Below are 26,006 nucleotides of genomic sequence, written 5' to 3'. Positions count from 1 at the left end.
CAGAAGTCTCTAGAGTTGTCTCAGATGTTTGGAAATATGGGATAAAGAACTTCTGAAGTTTAGGCCGGGCGTGGTGGCTCACGCTTGTAATCCCAGCACTTTGGGAGGCCGAGGCGGGAGGATCACGAGGTCAGGAGATCGAGACCACGGTGAAACCCCGTCTCTACTAAAAATACAAAAAATTAGCCAGGCGTGGTGGCGGGCACCTGTAGTCCCAGCTACTCGGAGAGGCTGAGGCAGGAGAATGGCGTGAACCCGGGAGGCGGAGCTTGCAGTGAGCCGAGATTGCGCCACTGCACTCCAGCCTGGGCGACAGAGCGAGACTCCGTCTCAAAAAAAAAAAAAAAAAAAAAGAACCTCTGAAGTTTAAATATCAGAGCAGAGAAAAAAAACCCTTTCATCCTGAGGCCTATCCAGTCAATCTGATTATAATAAAGAATTTGGAGTTAAATAAATGTGATAGAGTTCAGACACTGCCCCTCATATGCAGTGTGTCTGGACAGATTTTTCTACCATGCTGATTCTCATTTTCCTCATCTCTAAAATGAAGTTGTTGGGAGGAATCAGTGAGATAATGAATATAAAGTTTTAGCAAAGTATGTAGCCTCAAGTGTGTATTCAACAGACAGCTGCGACTATTATTGTCATTGTTGTTGTCAGGATCCACTGGTGTTACCAGGTTATGTTATCCTGTCTTCCCAAGATGCAAAATAGATAATTACCCAAAATTTATAAAGTCTTTTGTGATCCCTTTAAGAGGGTTGTTTTTGGAAATATATCATTGCTATTGTTAAAGATTTACATGAAATTTCGATTTCTGACTCTCCCCAAATTCTTTTTAGGTATCAAATGAAGCTATGAGTTATAAAGTATTTATGTCTTATAATCATTTTGAATAGGTAATACATTCACATAGTTCAAAAACAATATGAAATATATACCTCCAAATGTCTCACACTTACTCTTGCCCCTATCCGTCCTGATTTTCCTTCCTGCTTTCCCTTCCCATCTCAGGTAACCACTTTGATGAGTTTCTTTTTGTAGCTTTTCAGTGTTTATGTAAATACAGAAAAATTGAATATTTTTCCTTTTTTGTTATACAGAAGGTAGTATTGTTCTATAAACTGTTCTGTAACTAGCTTTTTTACTTAGCAATTTATCTTGAAGTTTTTTCCATATCAGTACATAAAAAGCTTCCTCTTCTTTGTTTTAAAGCTACAAAATGTTCTACTATATAAATTATATAAATATATTTCAGTATATTTAACTAGTTCCCTCTTGAGAAACATTTGAGTTGTATTCAAGTATATAAGTAAATGTGATGTGAAAGTATGTGCTCACATACTTGTGAAAGCATGTCTATGATGTAAAAGTATGTTTTTTTTTTAGAATTACAGAATTTAAGATAAGTAAGATAATTTAGGGTAATCTAACCTAACCCCTTAATTTTACATCCCATATACCATGCATTCAGCAACTGAAAAAGGACAAATAGAAAAAAACAAAAAGTATAAAATACTCATTTGTAATTATAGCTAAATTTAGAAATACAAAGCATCCCTATTTTAGATTATAAAAACATCCGTTATGAGATATGAAACAAAAACCAGGAGCAACTTTCACCAGTAGACATTTTTTTCTTCATTCATTAAAAAAAATTATAGCATTGATGAGGGCAGAAAGATGGAGAAGAGTTTGGGAAAAATTAAGAATATTGTTAATTTTAAGATACTTTAAGTTGTTTCAAGATTTCCATTATAAGGAAATAGAAATATTTCTATTATAAGGGAAAAGACAATTAAATATAGTTAACTTACCTTTAACATCCTATTTGCTCTAAGTATTAGATTAAACCCAAAGAAGATGTAGCAAATATCAAATGGTATTATTGATGCGACATCCAACTGTTGAAAGAACACATTTACAAATACGTTGTGTTTACATGCCTTTCTGGGAATGGATGCATTTACGTTGATGTCTGTAAAAGCTGACCAGTCACAATGCATTATTTGTTGTTTAATCCAAAACTGCTTTCAATTAACTATGCATGGGGCTTTTTAAGGCGTATTAGCACCATGAAAACTATTCTGTAGCCTCCTTCCAACATATTTCATTTCCACCTCCATGCATCTGATCTCTCCTTAGGCATTGCATTTGCTGGGATTTTTATTGAGCTGTCACATACACAATGGGCATAGTTGCTAATGTTAAAATACGTTTTAATAGTGTTTTTAACATGGGGCTCTTGAACTAAAAATCAAGTCCATTCTTGATTTTATTTGAAAGCATTGTACTTTCATTGTAGTGATATATTTCTATGTTTCAGCCAATTCTCCTGTGTTCAGAGTTGATTATATTGTGGTTCATTTAGGCTCTTCAATGTTTTCTACTCTTGTCTACTTTGAACCATTTTGCTACAGATAAACTGCTTTAAAAGTATCTATCAGAGCCTGTGCAGGCTGAGAGAGGAGAGCAAAGAAATCAATAATGTTTGCAATTAATCAGCAGCTCTGATGGGAGAAGGTATTGAAAATACTATTATAGCTAAGAAATTTTCAAAAATTGTCATGTATTAAAATTATTTTGGCCTTCTGTTTCCCTGGCCATTATGAAATGACAATGTCATACTTCATACTTTCTTGATGGCAACAACAACAAGAAATTCTTTTATGTAAAATAATTATTCATTTTTATTAAATTTTACATGGTCTTAATAGGGTATATGAAAAACTTTAAGACATTTTAAGACAATTAAGAGCAGTTAAGAACATACTGTAAGGCCACACATATAAAATAGAGAGCTGAGGAAGTCCTAGACAGAGGAATCCATCAAGAGAAAGAAATAAAGGGCTTTCACATCAAAAAAGAGGAAATCAAAATATCACTGTTCACTGATGATATGATTGTATACCCAGAAAACCCAAAGACATCTCCAAAAGACTCCTAGACTTGATAAACAAATTCAATAAAGTCTCAGGTTATGAAATCAATGTACACAAATCAGTAGCACTGCTATACACCAATACACATACAAAAATGACCAAGCTGAGAAGCAAATCAGGAACTCGATCCCTTTACAACAACTGTAAAACAACAACAATAACAAATCCCTAGGAATATACTTAACCAATGAGGTTAAAGATCTCTACAAAGAGAACTACAAAACACTGCTGAGAGAAATCATAGATGACACAAACAAATGGAAACACATCTCATGCTTATAGAGTGGAAGAATCAATATTGTAAAAATGACGATACTGCCAAAAGCAACCTACAGATTCAATGCAATTCCCATCAAAATACCAACATTTTTTTTCACAGAATTAGAAAAAACAATTCTAAAATTCATATGGAACTAAAAAAGAGCCCTCACAGCCCAGGCAACCCTAAGCAAAAAGCACAAATCTGAAGGCATTACACTACCAGACTTAGTAAAACAGCATGGTACTGGTATAAAAGTAGTACATAGACCAATGGAACAGAATAGAGAACCCAGAAATAAAGCCAAATACTTATGGCCAACTGGTGTTGAACAAAGCATACAAAAACATAAACTGGGGAAAGGACATCTTGTTTAATAAATGGTGCTGGGAAAACTGGCAAGCCACATGTAGAAGAGTGAAACTAGATCCCTATCTCTCACTTTATACAGAAATCAACTCAAGATAAATCAAACCCTTAAATCTAAGACCTGAAACCATAAAAATTGTTGAAGATAACCTTGGAAAAACTCTTCTGGACATTGGCCTAGGCAAAGAATTTATGACTAAAGCCCCAAAAGCAAATGCAACAAAAATAAAAATAAATAAATGGGACCTGATTAAAAATGTATCCTCATATAAAAACAAATAATCATCAGAATAAACAGACAACTCACAGAATGGGAGGAAATATTTGCAAACTATGCATCTGACAAAGGACTAGTATCCAGAATCTACAAGGAACTCAAACAAATCAGCAAGAAAAAAACAAATAATCTCCTCAGAAAGTTGGCAAATGCTATGAATAGACATTTTTCAAAGGAAGTTTTACAAATGGCCAAAAAACAGGAAAAAAAACACCCCTCCCCACCCAAATTGCATCATATCATGAAAACTCATTGATTTTACTGTACAGGTATTGATCTTTGTAACAAGTTAAGAAGTGTACAGAGCAGTAATTAAAATAATGTATTTAAAATAAAAAAGCAGTTACATTGTTGACCTGTCTAGTGCTACTCTAAAACCTATAGTTTTTGGCTCAAATCATAACGATCTTTTTACTTGCTTTCTATTCAATTGCTCAGCTCCCCTCTCAACTCCTCTATGATGACAGTCATTAGTCATTAGCCATTTTAATATTAACACATTGGCACAGATTTCTGTAGATCTACCATTTGATCCAGCAATCCCACTACTGGGTATCTACCCAAAGGAAAAGAGTCATTATATGAAAAAGACACATGCACATATAGGTTTATTTCAGCCAAATTCATAATTGCGAAAAATATGGAACCAACCGATGTTTGTAACAAGACTTGTACAGAACCCTAATTAAAATAATGTATTAAAAATAAAAAAGCAGACACCCCGTTGACCTGTCTAGTGACCTGTCTAGTGACCTGTCTAGACATTAAGGAAATGCAAATTAAAACCACAATGAGATACCACCTTATTCCTGAAAGAATGGCCATTATTAAAAAGTCAAAAAACAATAGATGTTGGCATGGATGTGGCGAAAGGAGAGTGTGTATACACTGCTGATGGAAATGTAAATTAGTAAAACTTCTATGGAAAACAGTACGGACATTCCTTAAACAACTAAAAGCAGATCTACCATTCGATCCAGCAATCCCACTACTAGGTGTCTACCCAAAGGAAAAGAAGTCATTATATGAAAAAGACACATGCACATATAGGTTTATTTCAGCCCAATTCATAACTGCAAAAATATGGAACTAACCTAAGTGGCCATTGACCAATGAGTGGATAAAGAAAATTTGGTATATGTACACCATGGAATAATATTTAGACATAAAAAGGAATCAATGTCTTTTGCAGCAACTTGGATGGAGCTGGAGGCCATTATTCTAAGTGAAGTAATTCAGGAACGGAAAACCAAACACTATATGTTCTCATTTATAAGTGGGAGCTAAGCTCTGAGTATGCAAAGGCATACAGAGTGATATAATGGACTTTGAAGACCAGAAGGGGGGGTGTGTTTGGGGTGGGACAAAAAAACTGCATACTGGATACAATGTACACTATTCTGGTGATGGATGCACTGAAATCTCATGATTACCACTATATAATTCATCCATGTAACCAAAAACCGCTTGTACCCCAAAAGCATAGAGTTGAGATAATTAATTGCCTAACAATTTCAAAGCCTGCTGATATTGAACAAGAATAGAACTTCTGGTGTGAATTAACCAGATTAGCTATTATAAACAAATTACTTACTACAAGTATTGGTTTAGAAATTGCGTCATATCATCAAACTTCATTGATTTCACTGTACAGGTATCGACCTTTGTAACAAGTTAGGTGCCCAGAACAGTAATTAAAATAATGTATTTAAAATAAAAAAGCAGGCACACTGTTGACATAGTGCTACCCTAAAACCTATAGTTTTTGGCTCAAATCATAATGATCTTTTTGCTTGCTTTCTATTCAATTGCTTAACTCACCTCTCAACTTCTCTATGCAGACAGTCATTAATCATTAGCCATTTTAATATTAACACATTGGCACAGATTTGTGTCGACAGAGATAATTTATTTCTCATTGAACTGTAGAAAATTGAAGTATTGACCAACAGTAAACCCTGTGCAAGACAATCTGCAAAGCATGTTGGGGTTGAAATAGGAGTAAGATATTGTTTCTATTCACAAGAAGTTAACAAGCTAATAGTGGAATGACCAAGTACAAAAATACAGTCATTTGTCACTGAACAACAGGGATATATTCTGAGAAATGCATTGTTAGGTGGTTTCATCATGTGAATATCATAGCATGTACTTACATAAACCTAGATGTATTGCCTACTACACACGTAGGCGGTATGGTATAGACATACAAGCCTAGGAGCATGTTACTACTGTACAGCATACTCTGTATATTACAGTATATTATTGTATGTTACTGTACAGCATGTTACTGTACTGAGTACTGTAGGGAATTGTAACACAATGGCAAATATCTTTGTATCTAAACACATCTAAACATGGAAAGGTACAGTTAAAAATATGATATGAAAGATAAAAAATGGTACACCTGTATAGGATACTTACCTTGAATGGAGCTTGCAGGACTGGAACTCGCTCTGGGTGAGTCAATGAGTGAGTAGTGAGTGACTGAAGGCCTAGGACATTACCGTACACTACTGTAGACTTTATAAACGCTGTAGAGTTAAGCTACACTAAATTTAACAATTTTTTTCTTTAATAATAAAGTAACCCTAGCTCACTGTAACTATTTTACTTTATAAGCTTTTGAATTTTTAAAAACTTTTTTACTCTTTTGTAATAACACTTAGCTCAAAACAGTCATTGCACAGCTATACAAAAGTATTTTCATTATATATTTATTATATAAGCTTTTTTCTATTTTAAAATGTTTTTATTTTTACTTTTAAGCTTTTTTGTTAAAAACTAAGACATAAGGACACAAATTAGCCTAGGCTTACACAGGGTCAGGATCATCAATATCACTGTCTTCCACATCCACATCTTGCCCCACTGGAAGGTCTTCAGGCTCCATAACATGGGTGGAGCCATCATCTCCTATAATAACAATGCCTTCTTCTGGAATACCTCCTGAAAGATTTGCCTGAGGCTGTTTTACAATTAACTTTTAAAAAATTCATAGGACTACATTCTAAAATAACAATAAAGAGTATAGTATAGTAAATACATAAGCTAGTAACATAGTTGCTTATTGCCATTATCCCCAATATTATGTACTATACATATTTGTATGTACTATACTTTTGTATGACTGGCAGCCCAGTGGGTTTGTTTACACCAGCATCACTGCAAACAGGTGAATAACACATTGCATTGTAATGTTATGATGGCTATGATGTCACTAGGCAATAGGAATTTTTCGGCTCCCTTATAATCTTACGGGACCATCACCATATATGTGGTCTGTCATTGACCAAAATGTCATTATGCTAACACAAATTAAATATATAAATTAATTTAGCCCTTATTCAAACTCAGGAAAGTAAGTGTTTGGAATAAGCTTTATGGCATTACAAAAGTATTTATCCTCTTTGTAGAATTCATCAAAGCAGCACAGAGATCTTTTATGAATATGCCTAAGTATGTGGCAATATTTAATAAAGAAAATTAGTTGGAGATTAAAAAAAAACAATTGAAAGGGATGTTAATCATTGTAGATTTCCAACAGGGATAGTTTGAGACCTAAACCTAAACCTAAACCCAGATTTGTATTTTTAAACAAACTCTGAGGCCACTAAAGAATTGTCTTTGAAGTGAGAGGCTAGAGTTCACTCCAATTGGGTAAACCTAAATAACCCCTGACCTCTGCCTATTTCTCAGAGTTAGAGAACAAAGTACTTAGAAAATAATTATGGGCAATAAAATGTATGTTTTAGGAAAGGAAGGTTCCATGTTACCTAAACAATTGCTTCTCTTCTATTAATAATTTTTATTTTGAATATACGAGAACAAGAAAGAAGCAGGAGTAGAAACAATTTTGCTAACCTTTACAACATCATGCTACATGAACTGGGGGCTAGAATTTTGTACACAAGACAAAGTATACAACCCATATTCCTTTACTGATGTGTAAATTAGAATTCAAATGTGGGCACTAACTTATTTTGGTCTGCTTAATAAGGGCTTATATGTTGAATTACCCACTTGCACATACAAGGAAATATATCAGGTAATTATTGAGAGGCAGAAACTTCAGGCTTATCTTTGTCTAATAAAACTTCATATGTATAAACTTTGTATACAGAAATCTATAGATGAGATTTAAAGTCAAAATGGTAATAGATCACGTGAGCAACTTTGAAATTGTTTTTGAGTCACCTACCTGAAATTTTGTAGAAGTCCTGTAGTGTTTCCTTAGCTCATTTGAATCCACCTGAAACATATTTGTATTTTCATTAATTTTAGCCAATGTCATTAATTTTAGCCAATGTCATCAATTATTTTTTTCTCACTTTTAAATTTATAACTATTTCTCTTGGCTGGTTACTTGCAATCTCAGCCAATAAATATGCTCCATATTCCCAGGTATTAAAACAAAAATTGTTTGGCTCTAGTTTTCTTATTATTGCCCTATTGTTTGCCACAATCAAGCTTCTCAAGAGAGTTGCCTACCTGCTTTACCCTATATCCTTCCCTCATATTTATCCTTAACTCATGGCAATTTGGTGGTAATTTGGCTTCTTCCCACTTCTCTCATTTCATCAAGGCTAATAGTGCAAAGGCCACCAATGACCTCCTAATGATCACACCCAGGATATCCTTTATGGCACTTAGCATCCTGTTATGGCATTCATCATAATTTGAAATGACACATACATTGCTTGGCTCATTTATTTAAAATTAGTCTACTCCATTAAATGGTAATCTGTGTGAGGACAGGTTTGATTTTGTTTAGCAACTATTTTTAACTAGTGCCTAGAATATACTAAAAGTCCAATAAATATTTATTAATTGAATGAATACAAAATGGAGAGATGAATACAACCTTTGAAGAATTAAAAATTGTTTTTGGACAATTTTTTTCCATGAAACTTTTTCTTTTCAAAGAATCTGTAATCCCACTCTTAGTTTACTTTATATCTTCACTTCCTACTTTTCAATGTTCTTCTTGGATTCTTGGGCTAGTCATTTCAAAGTCAACATTCCCCAGGATTTAGCTCTCTTCTCTTTTCTCTTCATACTTGCTTCCTGGGAAATCTCACCCACGTTTATAGTTTCAGAGATTACCACGTGGCTTGATGCTACCAAATCTCTACTTCCACCTAATATCACTTTCTTGAGCTGTTGATGGGTAAGCAACTGCCCATTGTCCTCTTTGCTTAGCAGATCCACTGCACCAAACCTGAATTCATCATCAGTCTTCATTCCCCTTGAGCCAAACTGCTGCTCCTCCTGCTTACGAGTATCCTGTGAGCATCCTCATCTACACTGCTTAGTGGTCCTACACTGGGCAGTCTCCCTCAGCCCTCATACAACCAAGAGCCAAGTTCTACTCATTCTTCCTAAATTTTTCTCACGTCTATTCTCTCCTTTCTGGCACTGCTATCTCTGCCTTTAGTCTTGTTCCCCTTGATCCATTCTACAGTGGCAGCCAGATGATCTCTAAATCAGATTACTTAAAATCCTCATTTATGTCAAATCCTGCAACTCCACATGATTTAAAGGAAAAAAATGCAAGCACCTTTTCAGGGTATACAAAGCTCTACTTTCTGTTTACCACTTGCTTCCCGGAGCATCCCAGAAACAGAAGCCACTCTGTTCAGCAGTTCCTCAAATGCATCAGAGTGATGCCTTTGCCCATGCTGTCCCAGAGCTCAGAACATGTTTTTCCTTTTTTCTTGTGGAGGAAAAAGGTGCAGGTAACTCCAACTCATCCATCAAGATTTGGACTAAGGGTCTCCTCTGTCAGATGGTTTTCTCTGAGCCTTATAGCACCCTGGGCATGCCTTTTCATGACTCACAACATAAAATCCCACCATTTTTCTTTTGTCGGTCTGTCCTAGACATTCTGAGCTATGTAAGAGAGTAGGGTCCAATCTTTGTCTTCTATTTCCTCAGTTCCTAACACAGTGTCTAACACAGAGCAGGTGTTCAATAAATGTGTGACGAGTGATAGATGACTGGAGTGGCATTTGTTAATATTCAGACCTAAAAGGATTAATGTGAATATTGGACTTACATGTTTCACTTGTATGTAGTAAGGGATTTTCTAAGGGCTCTTAATTAGTTGACCAAAGCGTTATAACTTGGGACACATGGAAGTAGCATCTTCTAACAATTATCATTCAGGCTGTCGGGAAGTTTTAAACTGCTGCTTGAGCAATGTTAAAGATTGGTTAGTCAACTCCCTAGTTACTCCCCACACTACTGACTTTTTTGGCTATAATTTTTACTCATATACACATACTAAATTTTACAGAAATATATTAGAAAATATATGACATGCTCATTTAATGATTTTTACTGTGAAACAAAATGGCTTACTGAGCCACAGGTAGCCATAGATACAGGTTCAAATAAATAGCGTTATAAATCATGTACCAAAAGAGTAAAATCAGTGACTTCCCTCAAAGTTTATATGGGACAGCCAGATAGATATGAAGTGCTAGACAGTTAAGTTAAAATACTACCTCAACCTTGCACTCAGGAAGAATGTTCTTAGCACATTTGTCTATTTACTTTCAAGGTTGTCTATGATTCTATGATTGAATAAATGTAAATGAAACTAAAACTTGCTAGATTAAATGAAATATGATTTAGTGATTTTAAAATCTATCTTCTTTAGAGCAGTAAATAAACTTGGCATCATTAGCCTTATGAGGATCAGCATGCTTACCGGTAACAGTTAGGTACTTATTTTTAAAATGTCACCCCACTTAATTCCTTCTCCCTCTTTTAAGCCTCATCATTATGCCAGCGACATTTATTCAGGGGAGGCTTACTTTAGGAAGGATGTGCTAATTGCATCTAAATCCTTTCCCAACAGATAGCTTTTGAAGAAGATCTACTCAGGTGTTAGTATATTTACTTAGTATTCACCTCTTCTTCTCCGCCCCCCAACAATGGCTAAATCCATTTATTCCAAAATAAAAAGCTAAATAAACAGAAGTTGCATCACCAGGGTGCCATGACCCCATCCTTGCCTCCTTTCTGTGTCCCGTGCTATCAGTAAAGAAGTTTCCCAGCCCCAAATAATTACTGGAACCTCCTCCCCATGTACCAGCTTCAACCTCCTCTATGTATGATACAGGGGGTGGCCCTACCCTGGAATATACAAAATGTTACACAGATAGAATATGTACATTGGGGAAGGGGAGCTACCCCCAGCAGCCTGTTCTCTTGCCTGGTCTACATTTAGCCCCACTGTCCCACCTCAGCTGCCTCTCTAAGTAAGAAGATGGGAGCCCCCATGAGGGAAAAGTTGCCTTAGTGAGTCAGGCCGTCAGGGAGGCCACCAGGCCTCCTCCAAATAAATCAACTCCATGAGCCTCTAGCTCTTAAATAACAACAATAATCATCCAGAAATTAAGGACTCAGGCCTGGCCAAGGTGGCAAAGGGTCTGCACTTGTTTGTCTCCCCCCATCACACAGGGGTCTTATCTTGCTCCCCTAAGGATAACGGGGTGACTGGGAAGGGGTGGTAAGGACTTGGTGGGGATGCAGCCTCTGGACCCACTTCTCCAAGCTTTGCTGACAGTGGCCGGCTTTTAGATGACGGTGATCTTCACCTCATTTCTTGTCAGCATGATAGAAAAATGGAATGCAGGGGTTGCTGCCCAAGCCTGGGTGCTCCTGGGTGTTCTGCGTCTCAGGAAGCAGTTGCATAATCTGCTGTGCAGTGGGATTGTCATGGGGAGAACCCTCCCTGGCCTCTTCTTGTGCAGGCTCCACGCTGTGGGTAAGGCTCATCTTGCAAAGATCGCCCTGTTTGTTGGCAGCCCCAAGCTCCTGTGGGAGCTGGGGCACCTGGAGCGGGCTCATCAGCAGGGTTCTGGGTAGCTGCCAGGAATTTGCCCTGCCACTTGTTGTGATTGCCCACAAGCTGCAACACCAGCTCCTGCAGCTCCAGCAGCTCCAGCAGCTTCACCTTCATCTCCTCCTTGTCCTGGGCCAGGCTGCTGATGTATTTCTTCTGGCGCCACGTCTTCAGCACTGCCCTCTAGCTCTGGTACAGTGTGATGTACTTTCCTGTGGGAGGACAGGGTTCAGACGCTGGGACCCCTCTGACCACCGTGCAGCTCCCCCTGCCATGCCCTGGCCTCCTGCTCACTGATGATGTCTGTCTCTCCAGACAGCTGGATGCAGCGATGTTCCAGTTTTTCCATCTGCTCCTTCAGGTCCACCTTCTCCTGCATGAGCTCCATAAAGTGGCTCTGCAGCTTCTCCATGGCCCCCTGCAGGGCCCGGTGGGCCTCCCCACACACAGAATCGCCTCCAGTCCCTGGGACTAGGGCTGCTGCCTCTGGCTCCTTCTGGACTGAGGCTACCAGGTGAGCCAGACACTGACAGCTCACCCTTTGCTCCTTCAGGTGCCCACGTGGCCATGCCTGCTTCTCCTCATCTACACTGCTTAGTGGTCCTACACTGGGCAGTCTCCCTCAGCCCTCATACAACCAAGAGCCAAGTTCTACTCATTCTTCCTAAAATTTTCTCACGTCTATTCTCTCCTTTCTGGCACTGCTATCTCTGCCTTTAGTCTTGTTCCCCTTGATCCATTCTACAGTGGCAGCCAGATGATCTCTAAATCAGATTGCCACAGCTGAGTTTAAAAATGCCACCATGGCCTCCCGACTCTCCAGTTCCTCCGGGATGCTTGGCATGAGCAGAAGCACCTCCTCCTCACTGTCCAGTCCATCTCCTTCCCCATGGAGAGCCATGAGGGTCAGCTGGGCCTGTAGCTACTGCTTCTGCTGGCTGGTAGCTTCCAGGTGCTCCTGGGTCTCCTGCAACTCTTGGCAGGCCATCTCGGCCACCACTTTGCCCTGAGCTTCCTCCTGCTGCAGCTGGTCTATGAGCTGGGTCTGCAGCAGTAACTGCTTGTGGAGCTCCTTCTCATAGGGCACCTGCTGATAGGTGGCCACGTACTGCTGCAGGTGACCCAAGTACTGATCTCACTACTGCTGTAGACTCTGAGCCTCTTGGCTCTTCAGCTCTACCATCTCCTTCAGCTCGCCCACCTTCTCGCCCGGCTCCTTGATGTGCTGCTCTGACTGTGGTGTGCTGGTGATCTCCATGTTCTCATTGTTCAGCTTCATGAAGCCAGTCTGCAACTCGGCCAGCTGCTCCTTGAGCTCGCTGTTCTGGGAGACTGCATGACTGATGGTGGTGAGGTCATTCTGCACGGTCTCCAGGGTTTGCCTGTGGACCTCCGCCTGCTCCTCCCAGAGCTCAGCCTTCTGCTCTAGCTCCAGCAGCCTCTCCTCCTGCTCTCGGTTCAGGCGACTCAAGCCCTCATTGTCTTGCACCTGGGCTTGGAGCTGTCCTGCCAGACGCTCCAGCTCCTTCCGCAGGTGCTCGGCCTCCACTTGTAGCTGCTGCTCCACCTCAGAGGGCCCTGCTCGGGGTTCCAGGAGCAGGGATTCAGCGATCTGTTCCCTCAGTTTGGCCAAGCTTGTCTCCAGCTCCTGTACCCGAGTCATGCTGTGCTCCTTCTCCTCCCTCAATGTGTGCACCTGCTCTGACATCGGCTGCATCCTCTGCTACCACATGGCGCTCCTCCTTTCAGATTTTCAGTATATTGATCTTTCTCCATCTGTAGCTGTTTCAGGAACTCCATAACCTGCCCCAGGTGTGCTTCCAGCTGTGCCTGCTCCTCCATGGCCTGCTGTAACTGCTGGTTAGCATCAGGGGGTTCACACTGGCTTGAGGACTATTGAAGCAAGAGCTTGGCCCTCTCCAGCTTCTTTTGCAGATCCTCCAAGTTGAGCTGGATCCCTGACTTCTCTGTCACTAGGACTCAAATTTCTCTTCTAATTCTGAGTTCTGCTGCTTCAGATCCTCATATAACTCCAGCCTGAGGGCATCAGTCTCTTTGGTTAACTCTTTGTTGTACTTGTCTGTCTTCTTCTGCTGTGTAGAGACAGCAGAGAGAGCCCACTCCAACTCTCCCACATGCTGCCAGGAATACTGCAGGTGGCTGGCCAGATCCTTTGACTCTCCTTCAAACTGCCTGGCAGCACGCTGAGTGTAATACAGGGCTGTCCATAACTCTGCCTTCTCGGACATGAGGATCCCTATGGTCTGAATTTGAACCTGTAACCACTCCGTTTGGATCCCTGCTTTCAGTTGCTTGCTTTCTTTTCTTCTTCTAGTTGATCCAGAACTTCTTGGTTTTGTTGTTTCTCCAGATCCTTCAGGTTAGCAGATGATGCAGGGCCCTCTCCATTGACAAAGGATGTAGACTCAGGGCAAGACCATTGAGCTGTTGGAGAGTTGTCCTGGGCTCTTGGTCAATGAGAAAGTCTTGGTTTCATCCATGAGATTGGGACCAATGTCAGCATCATGATTCTGAGGTGCCGCCATGCTAGTGAGACTGGCACCAGGGGAAGAGACACCACCAGCTAACATGGTGTCATGAGCAGACAGTTGTAGGGGAGAAGCATGGTCTTTGCACGTATCCTCAGGTGAATGACAACCACCAGAAGTTGTTGTCTCAGGGTTGCTGACATTTTTCATTTTCTCCTTTTTTGCTCTTGTACCTACACCAGGGTTGTTTATATGCTGATATTATCTTGATGTTTTCTTGGCCACAGCCAATTTGCTCTGTAGGGTTTCTTCTGACATCAAAGGGCAGGGTGGGAGGTGGGGTTGGGGCCATATCAGCACGATCCTGGCAACCACTGCTAAACACATCCAGTCATCTACCGAGCAGATGTGCAACTGAGCTAGAGGAGAGTTAACCAGGGCCACACTAGAACGCAGAATAGGGTGTGGCCTCAATGCTCCAAGCCCATTGGTCGATGAGAAAGATGAAAGGGAAAGGAAGCATGGCCAGGTGGCGGCGTGTCCAGAGGGACCATTTTTCTCATGCATCTGTACAATGGAATTATAGGATTGTTGGGCTCTTGCTAGATTACATTGATTCTTATTTGCTCCAAACTGCACTGTGGCTTTGTCAATGACTAAGATGGCATTTACTTGCATGATGACCAATTCTTTTGTGTAGGCACAGCTACAGCCCTGTTTTGTGAGAAGTTCCATACACAGTGCTTCCCCACCCAATACATATCCTCCTGAGAGAACAGGTAACACCACTCGAACAAATAGAGGATAAAATGGAAAATTATCCTGCTACCCTCCAAAGTCTGTGAATACCAATACTAATAACTTGGCAATTCAGTTTAAGGTCCTCTTCATGAGGCCAGTTAGCTCAAGGCAATAACATTCTTCCCAGGCCTCTTAAGAAATACTCCTATCCCAGAAAAGGCCCTTCTTTCTGGTGTCAGGAGCCATGGTCCAGAAATGCAAATCCAATAGAATTTCAGCCATTTACCTCTCAGATCGCCTCCTCCCTGAAGTTCTACTTTCCTGGGTTTTTTTGTGTTTTGTGTTTTGTTTTTGGCCTTGGTGCTTCATTCGTTCCCCCATATGAGTCAGTAAAAATGTAGCCATTAGCAACTTCAGTCAATATATAACAGATTCATAGTTTAGGACAACAACCCAGTTGACAACCACAACAGTTTCTTAAAAGATATGTTAAACAAAATATATTCTATGCTTTATCTTTTATGATCTTAAGATCATTGTGCAAAAGACTATCAGGGTCGACCTTCTGCAGTTTAACATGCCAGTCACGTACTGTCATTTATGAGTTCCACTGAAAAAATCCTTTACAAGCAATATTGCTCATGCTTTTGCCAGAAGATAAAAATTATGTAAGAGTTAATTCTCTATCAGGAAGAAGACAAAAAAATTCCAGCAGACCCGTTTTATGTTTTATAACTCTGTGATCTGCATACGTCCCTGAGCTCTTTCATAAGTCTATCTGAAGCTTGCACTGACACAAACACCACATCACATTTAAATGGCCTTGACTTTGAGTCTTCCTAATTTTCTCTAATGTTGCCAAATTTTCTTTTTCAATTCCTTCATCCTCCGACTTTTTCCCACTAATAAGTTCTTCCTTCATCTTACAGTGATTTAAGTATTTTATATCTCCAGCCATCTCTTCTTCTTCTGAAGTCACTTCTGTTTTCCCATTCTGACCCATGGGTGGTGGTTGATCTAGCATCTCAAACATCCAGGTGCTTAGGAATGTTATATAATCTGCAGAGTTCGCATATCAACGACTTCAATTGCTGACGAAGGTAATTGTTGTTCTTAGTATCTTCTAGACGTTCCATAACTGATGTCAGATTTGGGTCATCAGAGTCCACAAACCATATTGGTGAAAAAGATGGATAGGATTCTCGGAATCTCTAGGCACGAGAAGAGGCTCAACCCATCATGGAACAGACCTGGCCTCCGTGGTGTTTTGTCCACAGGAGATTCGGCAATGTGTAAATATTCAGGAGACTGGCCCAGGTGCAGGGCTGCGCGGGTGCGCTGCTGTCCCCGTCCCACCGCCGCCAACTCAGTCTGCAAGGCTGAGCATGGGGCGCCACTGCAGCTCTTTGTGAGCCTGCGCCAAGCCGCACACCAGGACCCGTATTCACTTCTTCTGATAAACAATTCATAGAAACTTCATAATTTTACACAGGACAGATGGAAGAAGTATTTTAAAATAATATTACCTGAAACAATTATAATGCAAATTAAATAATTATTCAAGGAAATAAAATCCTTGAACTGAGATTATCATTCATTCACTCCTTCAAACATTTCTTGAGTATACTCTAAGTTCCTACGATAGATGAATAAGTGAATCAAATACTGTCCCTACTCTCAAGAAACTTATCCTCAGGTAAGAAAGAAAGATACATAGACATATAGGAGACAAGAGGGAAAAGTGAAGTGTGTGGACATCCATTCATTTAATTCATTTAACAAGCAATTGTGTATTTTCTATATGCCAGACCCTGAGCTGGGTGTCTTATTCAATCTTCATAATAGGTTTATGAGGTGGGTACTGAGATAGCCAGGTGGGAGGGGGTTGCTGGAGAAACCCAACCAGCCTGCCCACTGAGGTGGAGCCTTGGAAAGTTTGCTACATTTGCAGTAGGGAGGAGCCTGGCCTCTCCTCTTCCTGTGTGGAACCTGGAATTCGAACAGTGGGCAGGAAGCACTCTAGCAGGGGGCTCTGGCCTTGTGGAGGATCCCTGTTTCCCCCTTTTTCAAAAACCTTTCACTAGATAAAACCTTTTCACCAAATAAAGCCCTGCTTCACTCACCCTTTAAACCGTCTCCGAGCCTAAATTTTCATGGCCATGGGACATTCAAGGACCCTATCTTTAGCTGAACTAAGGAAAATCCTGCAACAATACGGCTATGCCCATTTTGGGGGATGAAAAAATTGTATTCAATGAAAGGGTAAGTTTAGTTTCTTCAAGTTAATGCTATTAGCAAATTTCAGAAGTGAAATTTGACCCCAGACTGTTTGTTTCTACTACTTCATAATTAGCCTAATCGATATTTAATGCTATTAGCAAATTTCAGAAGTGAAATTTGACCCCGGACTGTTTGCTTCTACTACTTCATAACTAGCCTAATCGATATTTAATACAATTAAATAACAGAACTATGAGTATAGTAAACACAGAGAAGGGAGTGGTTTTCTTCAGATTGGTTTATAAAGAGCAATTGAGAGGATTAAGTACCAAAAGCAGTTGATTATAAAGGAAGGCCTAATTGACCTTGTAACTAGATGACACCGAGGACTTCTGTGAATTTCGTGATTGGTAGTTTTAGCAAAGGGTTGTGGATGTGAGTGTCTCTTATCTAAATAATCTTCACTGTCATTTCCAATTCAATTTCTGCTATCTATAAAGGAAATTACATACAAGGGACTTTTTGTTCGACCGCGTTTCAAAATTCTGTTATCTTTGTAGCACCACTTTTAGGAGAAAGATTTTATAAATAAATGCTGTGAAAAACTTGTAAGGCCTCCTGGTTTCTATTGTAGCTGTGAGCACCTCAATCTGTTGTCTGTTACTTGTTTGTTTTCCTTCAAGGCCTTGGGGAATTCATATTTCCAACCTCCAGTTATGGTGCATTTATTTAATAAATAAATTAAGTAGGTGTATCTACCTAGCAACTGTAGGTATTTAATAAATGTTTCTTGAATGAATGAATGAATGATTCAGTGGTGTTACCAATGGTAGCATAGATAGCTAAATATAGTGAGACCTTCAGGTTGGGTACTCAATGTGCATAGTCTTCTTACCAAAATGTAATCAAGTTTCAAAGGCTGCAGCTACTTACTCTAAATTAAAGAAACCATTAAACTTCTTTTGAATAAACAAAGCAATTATTTCCTGCTGTATGTTTGTAGCTTATGATAATGCATTTTGAATAGCACCTGTTGAGTGTGTTTTTTACTGGTAATTTTTCTTGGTTTTAACACTTCATTGTGTGCAAAGGCCTCTTAGAAAATTGAAAAAAGTCTCCCTTTGCTGACTTTGTCATTTTCCATTTGTCAAACATTGATTTTCTCCCCCCTTGTGAGTCTAATGGAGGTTGAAATTAGTGTTCCTTTTTTTGTTGTTGTTTACTTCTTATTTGTACACCATCATCACCATTCATCAAGCTGCCAGGTTGCTCTGGGGATGGTGCTGGTGAGTTAACTAATGCTCTAAAGTCTGCATAAGGAATTTTTTGAATAGACTTTTGGCATAGCTTTGGCTTTTGCCTTTAGTATTTCTTTCTAGGAAAGATTTCAAATATAGAAAACACTTCCCAGAAAATGAAAATTATTTTAAGGAAGAAAAAAATATTCAAAGCTATTCCTTTCAGCTTTTTGATAATTTAAGACCTTCTGAAGATTCAACAGAAAATATTAAGGAGATTAAGCGACCTAACTGTCTTCTTCAAAATTCTACATGGACCTAAGATGCCATATAGGCAGTCAGTCTGCTCTTCCTATTGTGACATTGGAGGACATGTTCTGTGCAGCCCTTGCTGAGCCTTGGGAGGAGGATGGCACATTGGCCACAGTTGGAAAGGAAGCATCTTTCTAGTTAGCTGGGGAAGGGGCTTGGGGTAGTGGTTATAAGATTTGGGTTTGTGCTTATGAAAACACATTTTTCTGTTTCTTAGATTGATTCAATTGACAATAAACTTCCCTCAAGACTGAGAATAAATCCAGGAGAAGATAATTTCTCCTAAGGGTAAGAATGCTAATTTCTTAGGAAGGGCACTGCATTTGGTCATGAGAAATAAGATGTGATGAATCTGGCAAGTAAAGAATAAAAAGATAGACCTGTAGAGGCCATATTCATTAAAAAACAAAACACCAGTGGAGGTGTTCTACCTACTTGTGATTTGCCCATATCTGTGAGGGGTGTGGCTACCTCTCTGTGGTTTGGCTGTATTGATGGAGATATGGATGGCTCATTGCTCTTTCATTCTCTTACCACACTGAATAATAGTATATTTTGCAATGGTGGAAATCTTCTGTGCTGTCCACTAGATATGTGGTTGTTGAGTTCTGGAAATATCAACAATGTGGCTGAGAAACCTGAATTTTAATGTTATTTAATTGTAACGAATTCAAATTTAAATTTGAATGGACGTATTTGCCTAGTGGTCACCATATTGGACAGTGCGGTGAATCTATATTGATTAAAATGGTCATGACCATACAATGGCCAAAAAAACAAGTGAAAAAATGCTCCACATCACTAATCAGAGGAATGCAAATCAAAACCACAATGCGATACCATCTTATACAAGTCAGAATGGCTATTACTAAAAAGTCAAAAAACAGCTGATGCTGGCAAAGGCTGCAGAGAAAAGGGAGCATTTATAAACTGTTGGTGGGAGGGTAAATTATTTCAGCCACTGTGGAAATCAACTTGGAGATTTCTCAAAAAGCTTAAAAGAGAACTACCATTTGACCCAGCAATCCCATTACTGGGTATATATCCAAAAGAAGACAAATCTTTCTAACAAAAAGACACATGCACCTGCATGTTCATCACAGCATTATTCACAATAGCAAAGACATGAAATCATTCTAGGTACCCACTAACAGTGGACTGAATAAAGAGAATGTGGCACATATACACCACGGAATGAGATCATGTCCTTTGCAGGAACATGGATGCAGCTGGAGGCCCTTAGCTTAAGCAAATTAATGCAGGAACAGAAAACCAAATACAGCATGTTTTCACTTAAAAGTGAAACATTGGGTACTTACGGACATAAAGATCAGAACAATAGAAACTGGGGATGACTAGAGGGAGGAGGAATGCAGGGAGGAAGTGGGGAAGGGTAGAAAACCGAATTATTGGGTACTATGTTCAGTACCTGGGTCCTCAGCATCACCCAAGATACCCCCGTAACAAACCTGTATGTATATCTCCTGAATATAAAACAAAAATTGGAAAAAAAAAAAAAAAGGGTCATGAAAGCTTTGCTTTCTAAGTTTGGTTTTCCCAAAGTGTCCAGGCTTAAAACCCCGTGCTTGATTTCTCTACTACATGCAGGCACTTCACTCGGTTCCTACTATACAAAGATAAACAAGGCACAGTCCATGTCCTAAAATATGACAGCCTAGTACTTCCTCACAACACCAGGCTGTCTCCTAAGAAGGTTGAGTAGGTTCTAATGAGTGAAATAATACCTATCTTATTTTTAAAGGTATTGAAGTGAATGGTAGACTGTAATGTGATAGAAAACAACTGCTTCATAGACTGTTTGAGGCTTGATGACCAGAGGAATATATATTAAATGGTTTCTTCTTTTGGTATTGATAATTGATCCATTTAAAAAACATTATTTAGGTATAATATGTGGACAATTTCAAAATTTCAGACTTGGCACTCTCTTTGTATGCTCAAGTATTGTCAAATTCTGAAACACTTGCTAACCTGAACCTGTGTGATTGCAGAGGCAAGGCCTGAGTTAAGCTCCTGGCTCCGCTACTATCTAGCTTTGGGCTTTGAGCAAATAACCTCCCTCTCTAAACCTCAGTTTCCTCATTTGTAAATGGGGCTAATTACATCTTTTTCATAGTGTCATTGAAAGGATTAAGGGAGGTATCATAAATAAGTTAACTAGAGCAGTAATGCTAGCTGCCATTTAATACTCATTCATTATGCACCAGACACAGTCTAGGCACTTCACAGGCCTCAACTTATTTAATCTTTCAATCAATATTATGATGGTGTTTTTGTTATTTTCACTTTAAATATGAGGAAACTAAGGTACAGGGAGATGCATGTTCTCCAGCACATTGTGAACACTCAATGGCTGTTTTGTAATTGTTTTCTTGTTATTATTGCTCATGACTTCTTGCAATTATCCATGCAGATAGCCAGTCAAACATTAAATAAAACAATGCTGTTATTTTTTTGTAGCCCAATTAGATGTTATTCACGTTTCAGTTTCCACCTTTCCCGAACCCCACTTACTATTATGTCTCCTCCTCTTATAAACTGGAGTCTGGGCTGGATAAATAGCATATCATAAAGGTAGATGATATCACATATGATGTCCACAATAAGCCAGTAGTGTATGTTGTTCGGGGTTTGATATGGGAAGACGAGGCGCAGTGGTATAAACCAGCAGTTCCAGTTATAGGCAAGGGTGACAAGCAAGAGCCACAGGAGATAGAGTCGATCTGGAAAAACAGCAAGTGGTGCAATCCAAATGACATAGAACAAACACAGAAAGAATCCTCTTGCTTAGTTTGGGGAGGTTGGGGCACTACCCTCTAGAGAGCAATTTGCCATAGGAGGCTCTATTAAACATTCAACACCATTCTGCCTCTGGACTGTGAGGCTCCGGGCTTTACAAGAGATGTTAAATGATCTTATCACCTCTTCCGAAAGTGGACAGTTTCCTTCCAGTCTCCTGAAGAAGCGGCCACTCTGAATCTGTCCACACAGGTAACTGTACTATTTGGATCAGGGAAAGAGAATTTCAAGAAAAGTCGGAAGGACTTTGCACAGACATCACTGCAGCCACAGATCTTTGGTTCGTCAGTAGTTAAGTCGCAGGATTGATTGCCCAGGGCAGGTAGCAGAAAGGCCACATCCTGCCAGAAGGAGTATGGCACTGAATGGGAGGGCAGAGGGTCAGCCCATTAACGTAGTCCATGGCCCTTCACACATATGGCTTCTCCACCTATGGGAGGCTGCAGGAAAGGATTTGTTCAATTAGAATAATCAACAATGTGAAGCCATGGAAGAAGACTGACACTTTATAACGATGTGTGAGTGTGTCAGTGCACATATTGTGGAGTGCTTTGGGCCTTCTTTTCAAAGATAATTAGGGGCAGGAGAGGATCTGTACTGCCTTTTAAATATAGGCAGGAATATTGTATTTCTTGTCTTCACCAAAGATGGGCAAATGATCCTTTGCAGGTTACATAATTTAAATTCTGCTTCCTAGTTAGATTGATAATATGAAGTAAGGAAAATAGAAGCTATCTATGACTTTGAGTCACAGGGTTTCTTGGTGATAGCCAGCCCTCCCACTACGACAGTTCACCATTTGATAATACCTGTGTATGAATCTATGCTGTTTGGAAGTTTAAGTCGCTTTAAGTACTCTGTTAAAGGCATCTTCTTGACTTTGAAACACAACAGCCTGTAGTAATGTTCTTCTGTTGGCTTATCATCACTTTCTTTTACTGGCGGTACAGCCGTGGGCTTTGCTTCATAGGAAAAAAAAAAAGATGAAACATTTGAAGAGGTTAAGTTAGCTTAGTTAAAAACTTGAATTTCTTAACCAAACACCGCATGTTCTCACTCATAAGTGGGAGTTGAACAATGAGAACATATGGGCACAGGGAGGGGAACATCACACACTGGGGCCTGTCAGGGGGTGGGGGACAAGGGGAGGGATAGCATTAGGAAAAATACCTAATGTAGATGATGGGATGATGGGTGCAGCAAACCACCATAGCACATGTATACCTATGTAACAAACCTGCATGTTCTGCACCTATATCCCAGAACTTAAAGTATAAAAAAACCCAAAAAACTTGAATTTCTTTAAGTCAGAACATTTATGAATCTTCCTCTTTTGATATAGACAGATGAAATAAAACCTTCATGACATTTAAAATAGTGACATTTATTTCACTGTGTGTGTGTTTGTATAAAGAAAAAATATGTCAATGTAAAAAATTAAAGGAAAAACAATTTTTAAAATAAATGTTAATAAATTTTTATCAAAAAAAAAACCAGGAAAAACTACTAAATGATGACAAAATTCAGGATAGTGATTACCTTGGCAAGGGGGCTTTGTCACCTGGGGAGACCGGAAGTTTTCTCTAGTGAGGGAAATGTCCTTTATCTTGGAGGGTGGTGATGGTGATCCAACAGGACTATTCATATGTAAAACTTATCCAGGCATGGTGGCACACGGCTTTAGTCCCAGCTCCTCTGAAGGCTGAGGCAAGAGGATCATTTGAGCCCAAGAGTTAGAGGCGGCAGTGAGCTATGACTATGCCACTGCACTCCAGCCTGGGTGACAGAGCAAGACTCTGCCATTAAAAGAATAAAATAAGATTAAATAAATATATAAATAAAGTGTTTATCTACACTGAAATATTTATGGATGAAATATAGTGTCTGGAATTTGCTTTAAAAATTCATTGTGACTCCAATGTTACAGGAAATAAAATTTTAAAAAATGAAAAAAGAGTATGTTAAAATAATTGAACTGTACACTTAATATTTGTGGATTTTACAGTTTTTAAACTACGTCTCAAATAAAAATGTAGAGTATAAACTAAAGGCATTCTCACGTTAAAAAAAGAAAACAAATCATGTCGTATATCTTAAAGTATACAATAAAAACAAAATAAAATAGTAACATTTATGAAAATATACAGGTAATGAAAACACTGGAATCTGGAAATATGTAACAGGTTTAAAGCTCACAAATAAGGTGTCACAAAGGTGTTACAAATAGAATATTTTAAATACAAGCTTGATTTTCACATACTTTGGAGCATCAATAAAGTCAGAGATCAAAAACACTGCAAATGTACATCATTCCACAGGTTTTGGTTTGGTGCTTCTTTACCCTCACACATGTCACACACAATATTCTTTTCAATATATCTTTATCAAAGTATAATGACTATGATTCCTTTTAGCCTCTTCTGTTTAAAAAGAAACTGTTATACAATACACAGTTTATTTTGAAAACCCACATTCTCTTATACAGAACTATAAGGAAGCCCAACTCCATCGCATGTAATTATCAACTTGATTTGCATTTATATGTTAAACAACCAAGCTTTGTTCTATTCTTTTTCTGTATATATATAAATATTTTACATAGATGTAATCATAGTATATATTACTTTTGTGCTCTATATTATCATATTGATTTTTTTTTTTTCGGAGTCTTGCTCTGTTGCCAAGCTGGAGTACAGTGGCGCAATCTTGGCTAACTGCAACCTCTGCCTCCTGGGTTCAAGTGATTCCCCCGCCTCAGCCTCCTGAGTAGCTGGGACTACAGGCACGCACCACCACGCCCGGCTAATTTTTTGTATTTTAGTAGAGACAGGGTTTCACCCTGTTGGCCAGGATGGTCTTGATCTCCTGACCTCGTGATCCGCCTGCTTTGGCCTCCTAAAGGGCTGGGATTACAGGCAGGAGCCACTGCTCCTGGCTGATTAATTTTTCACACACACATTTTTGTAATTATTAGGGTGGTTGATAATAGTCCCTCCCCTTACGTGATTGGTTTGTTGATGTCCTTTGCTCTGTTGGATACCCAGGTAATATTCATGTGTTTTTATAATATGTACTTTGCATAATATGGGTATTTTCAATATTTGCAATAAAATTTGCTATAGAAGATACTGTTTGTGTCCTACACATATACCCTGAGCCTGGAGATCACCTGTAGGAGGCTTCCGTGCATCTGTGGGGGACTTCCTCCAGCAGTTTTACTTAAAGTGCTGGGGAGGTAACAATGTCAAGCTCCAGCACCAACCAGCTTCCTTCTCTTCCATTCAGGTAATTCTCAAGTATGATCCACACAGCTTTTCAGCTAGATAAAGCCCCAATGGCACAGCAGTGATCCTCTTATTTTTTTTCTTTTTTTTTAATTAAAATTTTTTTTAAGAGATAGGGTCTCACTATGTTGCCCAGGCTGGTTTCAAACTCCTAGGCTCAAGCAATCCTCCCGTCTTGGTCTCCCAAAGTGCTGGGATTATAGGTGTGAGCCACTGCACCCGGCCAGTGATCCTTTTATTAACCTATCTGTACTATCTTAACTTTCTTCTCTGTCTCACCACTCGTACCTTCCTGGATCACTCTCAAAATAAACTGTACATAAATCATTTTCTCAGGGTCTGCTTTTGGGAGATCCAAACTAAAACATCTGCAAAACACAGGTCCCCTCATCACTTCCTTCTTCCCAGTACTTGGAGGGAGCAATGCTTACCAGTTTGTGGGCTGGCTTCAGGTGAGGAGAGATCTCCCTCTACCAACTTTCTCTTGTAGAGGGCTGTTCTTTGACGCATTCTTTTCACCAGGTTGTGTAGCTGGGCATCAGCATACTCATTTATAACAGGAGCTGCAGGCGGTTTGTTTTGTGGGCTAAATGAGAAAAACATGGCAATACAGATGGGCCCACGAAGAAATAGATATAAGGGAAGGATTAAATCTTTTCACCTTCCTTATATATTCAAGATTATTAACTTCCCCTTTTTTGCAATTGAATAGCACAATTCAAACATTAGGTTTAATGGAAATAGTGCTGGTGGAATACAGATTTGTTATTAAAAAAATTAGAATCCTTAAATAGCAAGTGGTAACTCTTGACCATATTGGATCTTGATGACAGTGATTCTGTCATTACATTATATCACTAGGACAAGTAAAGCTACAGATGGTGGGGCAGGCAGAAGCCTAAGATGGCCCCAAGATTCCCTGCCCCTTGGTATACGTGCCTGCATAATCCCAGGGACAATAAATATGGTGGTTTTATTCCCATCAATAGTCCATGTTATGTGGCACAGTTGATCAGGAGATTATATAGGTGAGCCTGATCTAATCATACTAGGCCTTTAAAAGTAGAGTTTCTCCAGCTGCTGACACAGCAAGAAGGCAGAGATTTGGAGTACAAGGGAAATTTTACTTGAGAGAAATCCTCCATGGCTGATCATGAAGAAGAGGGTCACCTGGTTAGAATTTCATGAGGCCTCTAGGAG

The 26,006-nt window shown here is 39.4% G+C and overlaps 1 protein-coding gene and 2 pseudogenes across 2 annotated transcripts in view; all 3 read right to left on the bottom strand.

Annotated features, from left to right (window-relative positions):
- Positions 1–26,006, bottom strand: part of CNGB3 (cyclic nucleotide gated channel subunit beta 3) — a 163,230-nt gene that overhangs the window by 65,758 nt on the left and 71,466 nt on the right. The window contains exons 4-8 of one of the 2 annotated variants that reach the window (XM_003268270.3): positions 25,238–25,392; positions 22,332–22,484; positions 21,238–21,446; positions 8,049–8,099; positions 1,818–1,904 (exon numbers count right to left, since the gene is read on the bottom strand). In XM_003268270.3, the coding sequence (XP_003268318.1) occupies positions 1,818–1,904; positions 8,049–8,099; positions 21,238–21,446; positions 22,332–22,484; positions 25,238–25,392 (655 nt within the window). Of the gene's footprint in view, positions 1–1,817; positions 1,905–8,048; positions 8,100–21,237; positions 21,447–22,331; positions 22,485–25,237; positions 25,393–26,006 lie in introns of those variants that run through there. The other variant, XM_030794908.1, reaches the window with a different exon arrangement.
- Positions 11,434–14,509, bottom strand: LOC105737654 (annotated as a pseudogene).
- Positions 14,611–16,083, bottom strand: LOC105737628 (annotated as a pseudogene).

The sequence above is a fragment of the Nomascus leucogenys genome, chromosome 16, assembly GCF_006542625.1.
Source record: "Nomascus leucogenys isolate Asia chromosome 16, Asia_NLE_v1, whole genome shotgun sequence".
NCBI classification, from domain to species: Eukaryota; Metazoa; Chordata; class Mammalia; order Primates; family Hylobatidae; genus Nomascus; species Nomascus leucogenys.
Note: the sequence above shows the minus strand (reverse complement) of the source record. Positions and strands in the feature narration are given on the sequence as shown.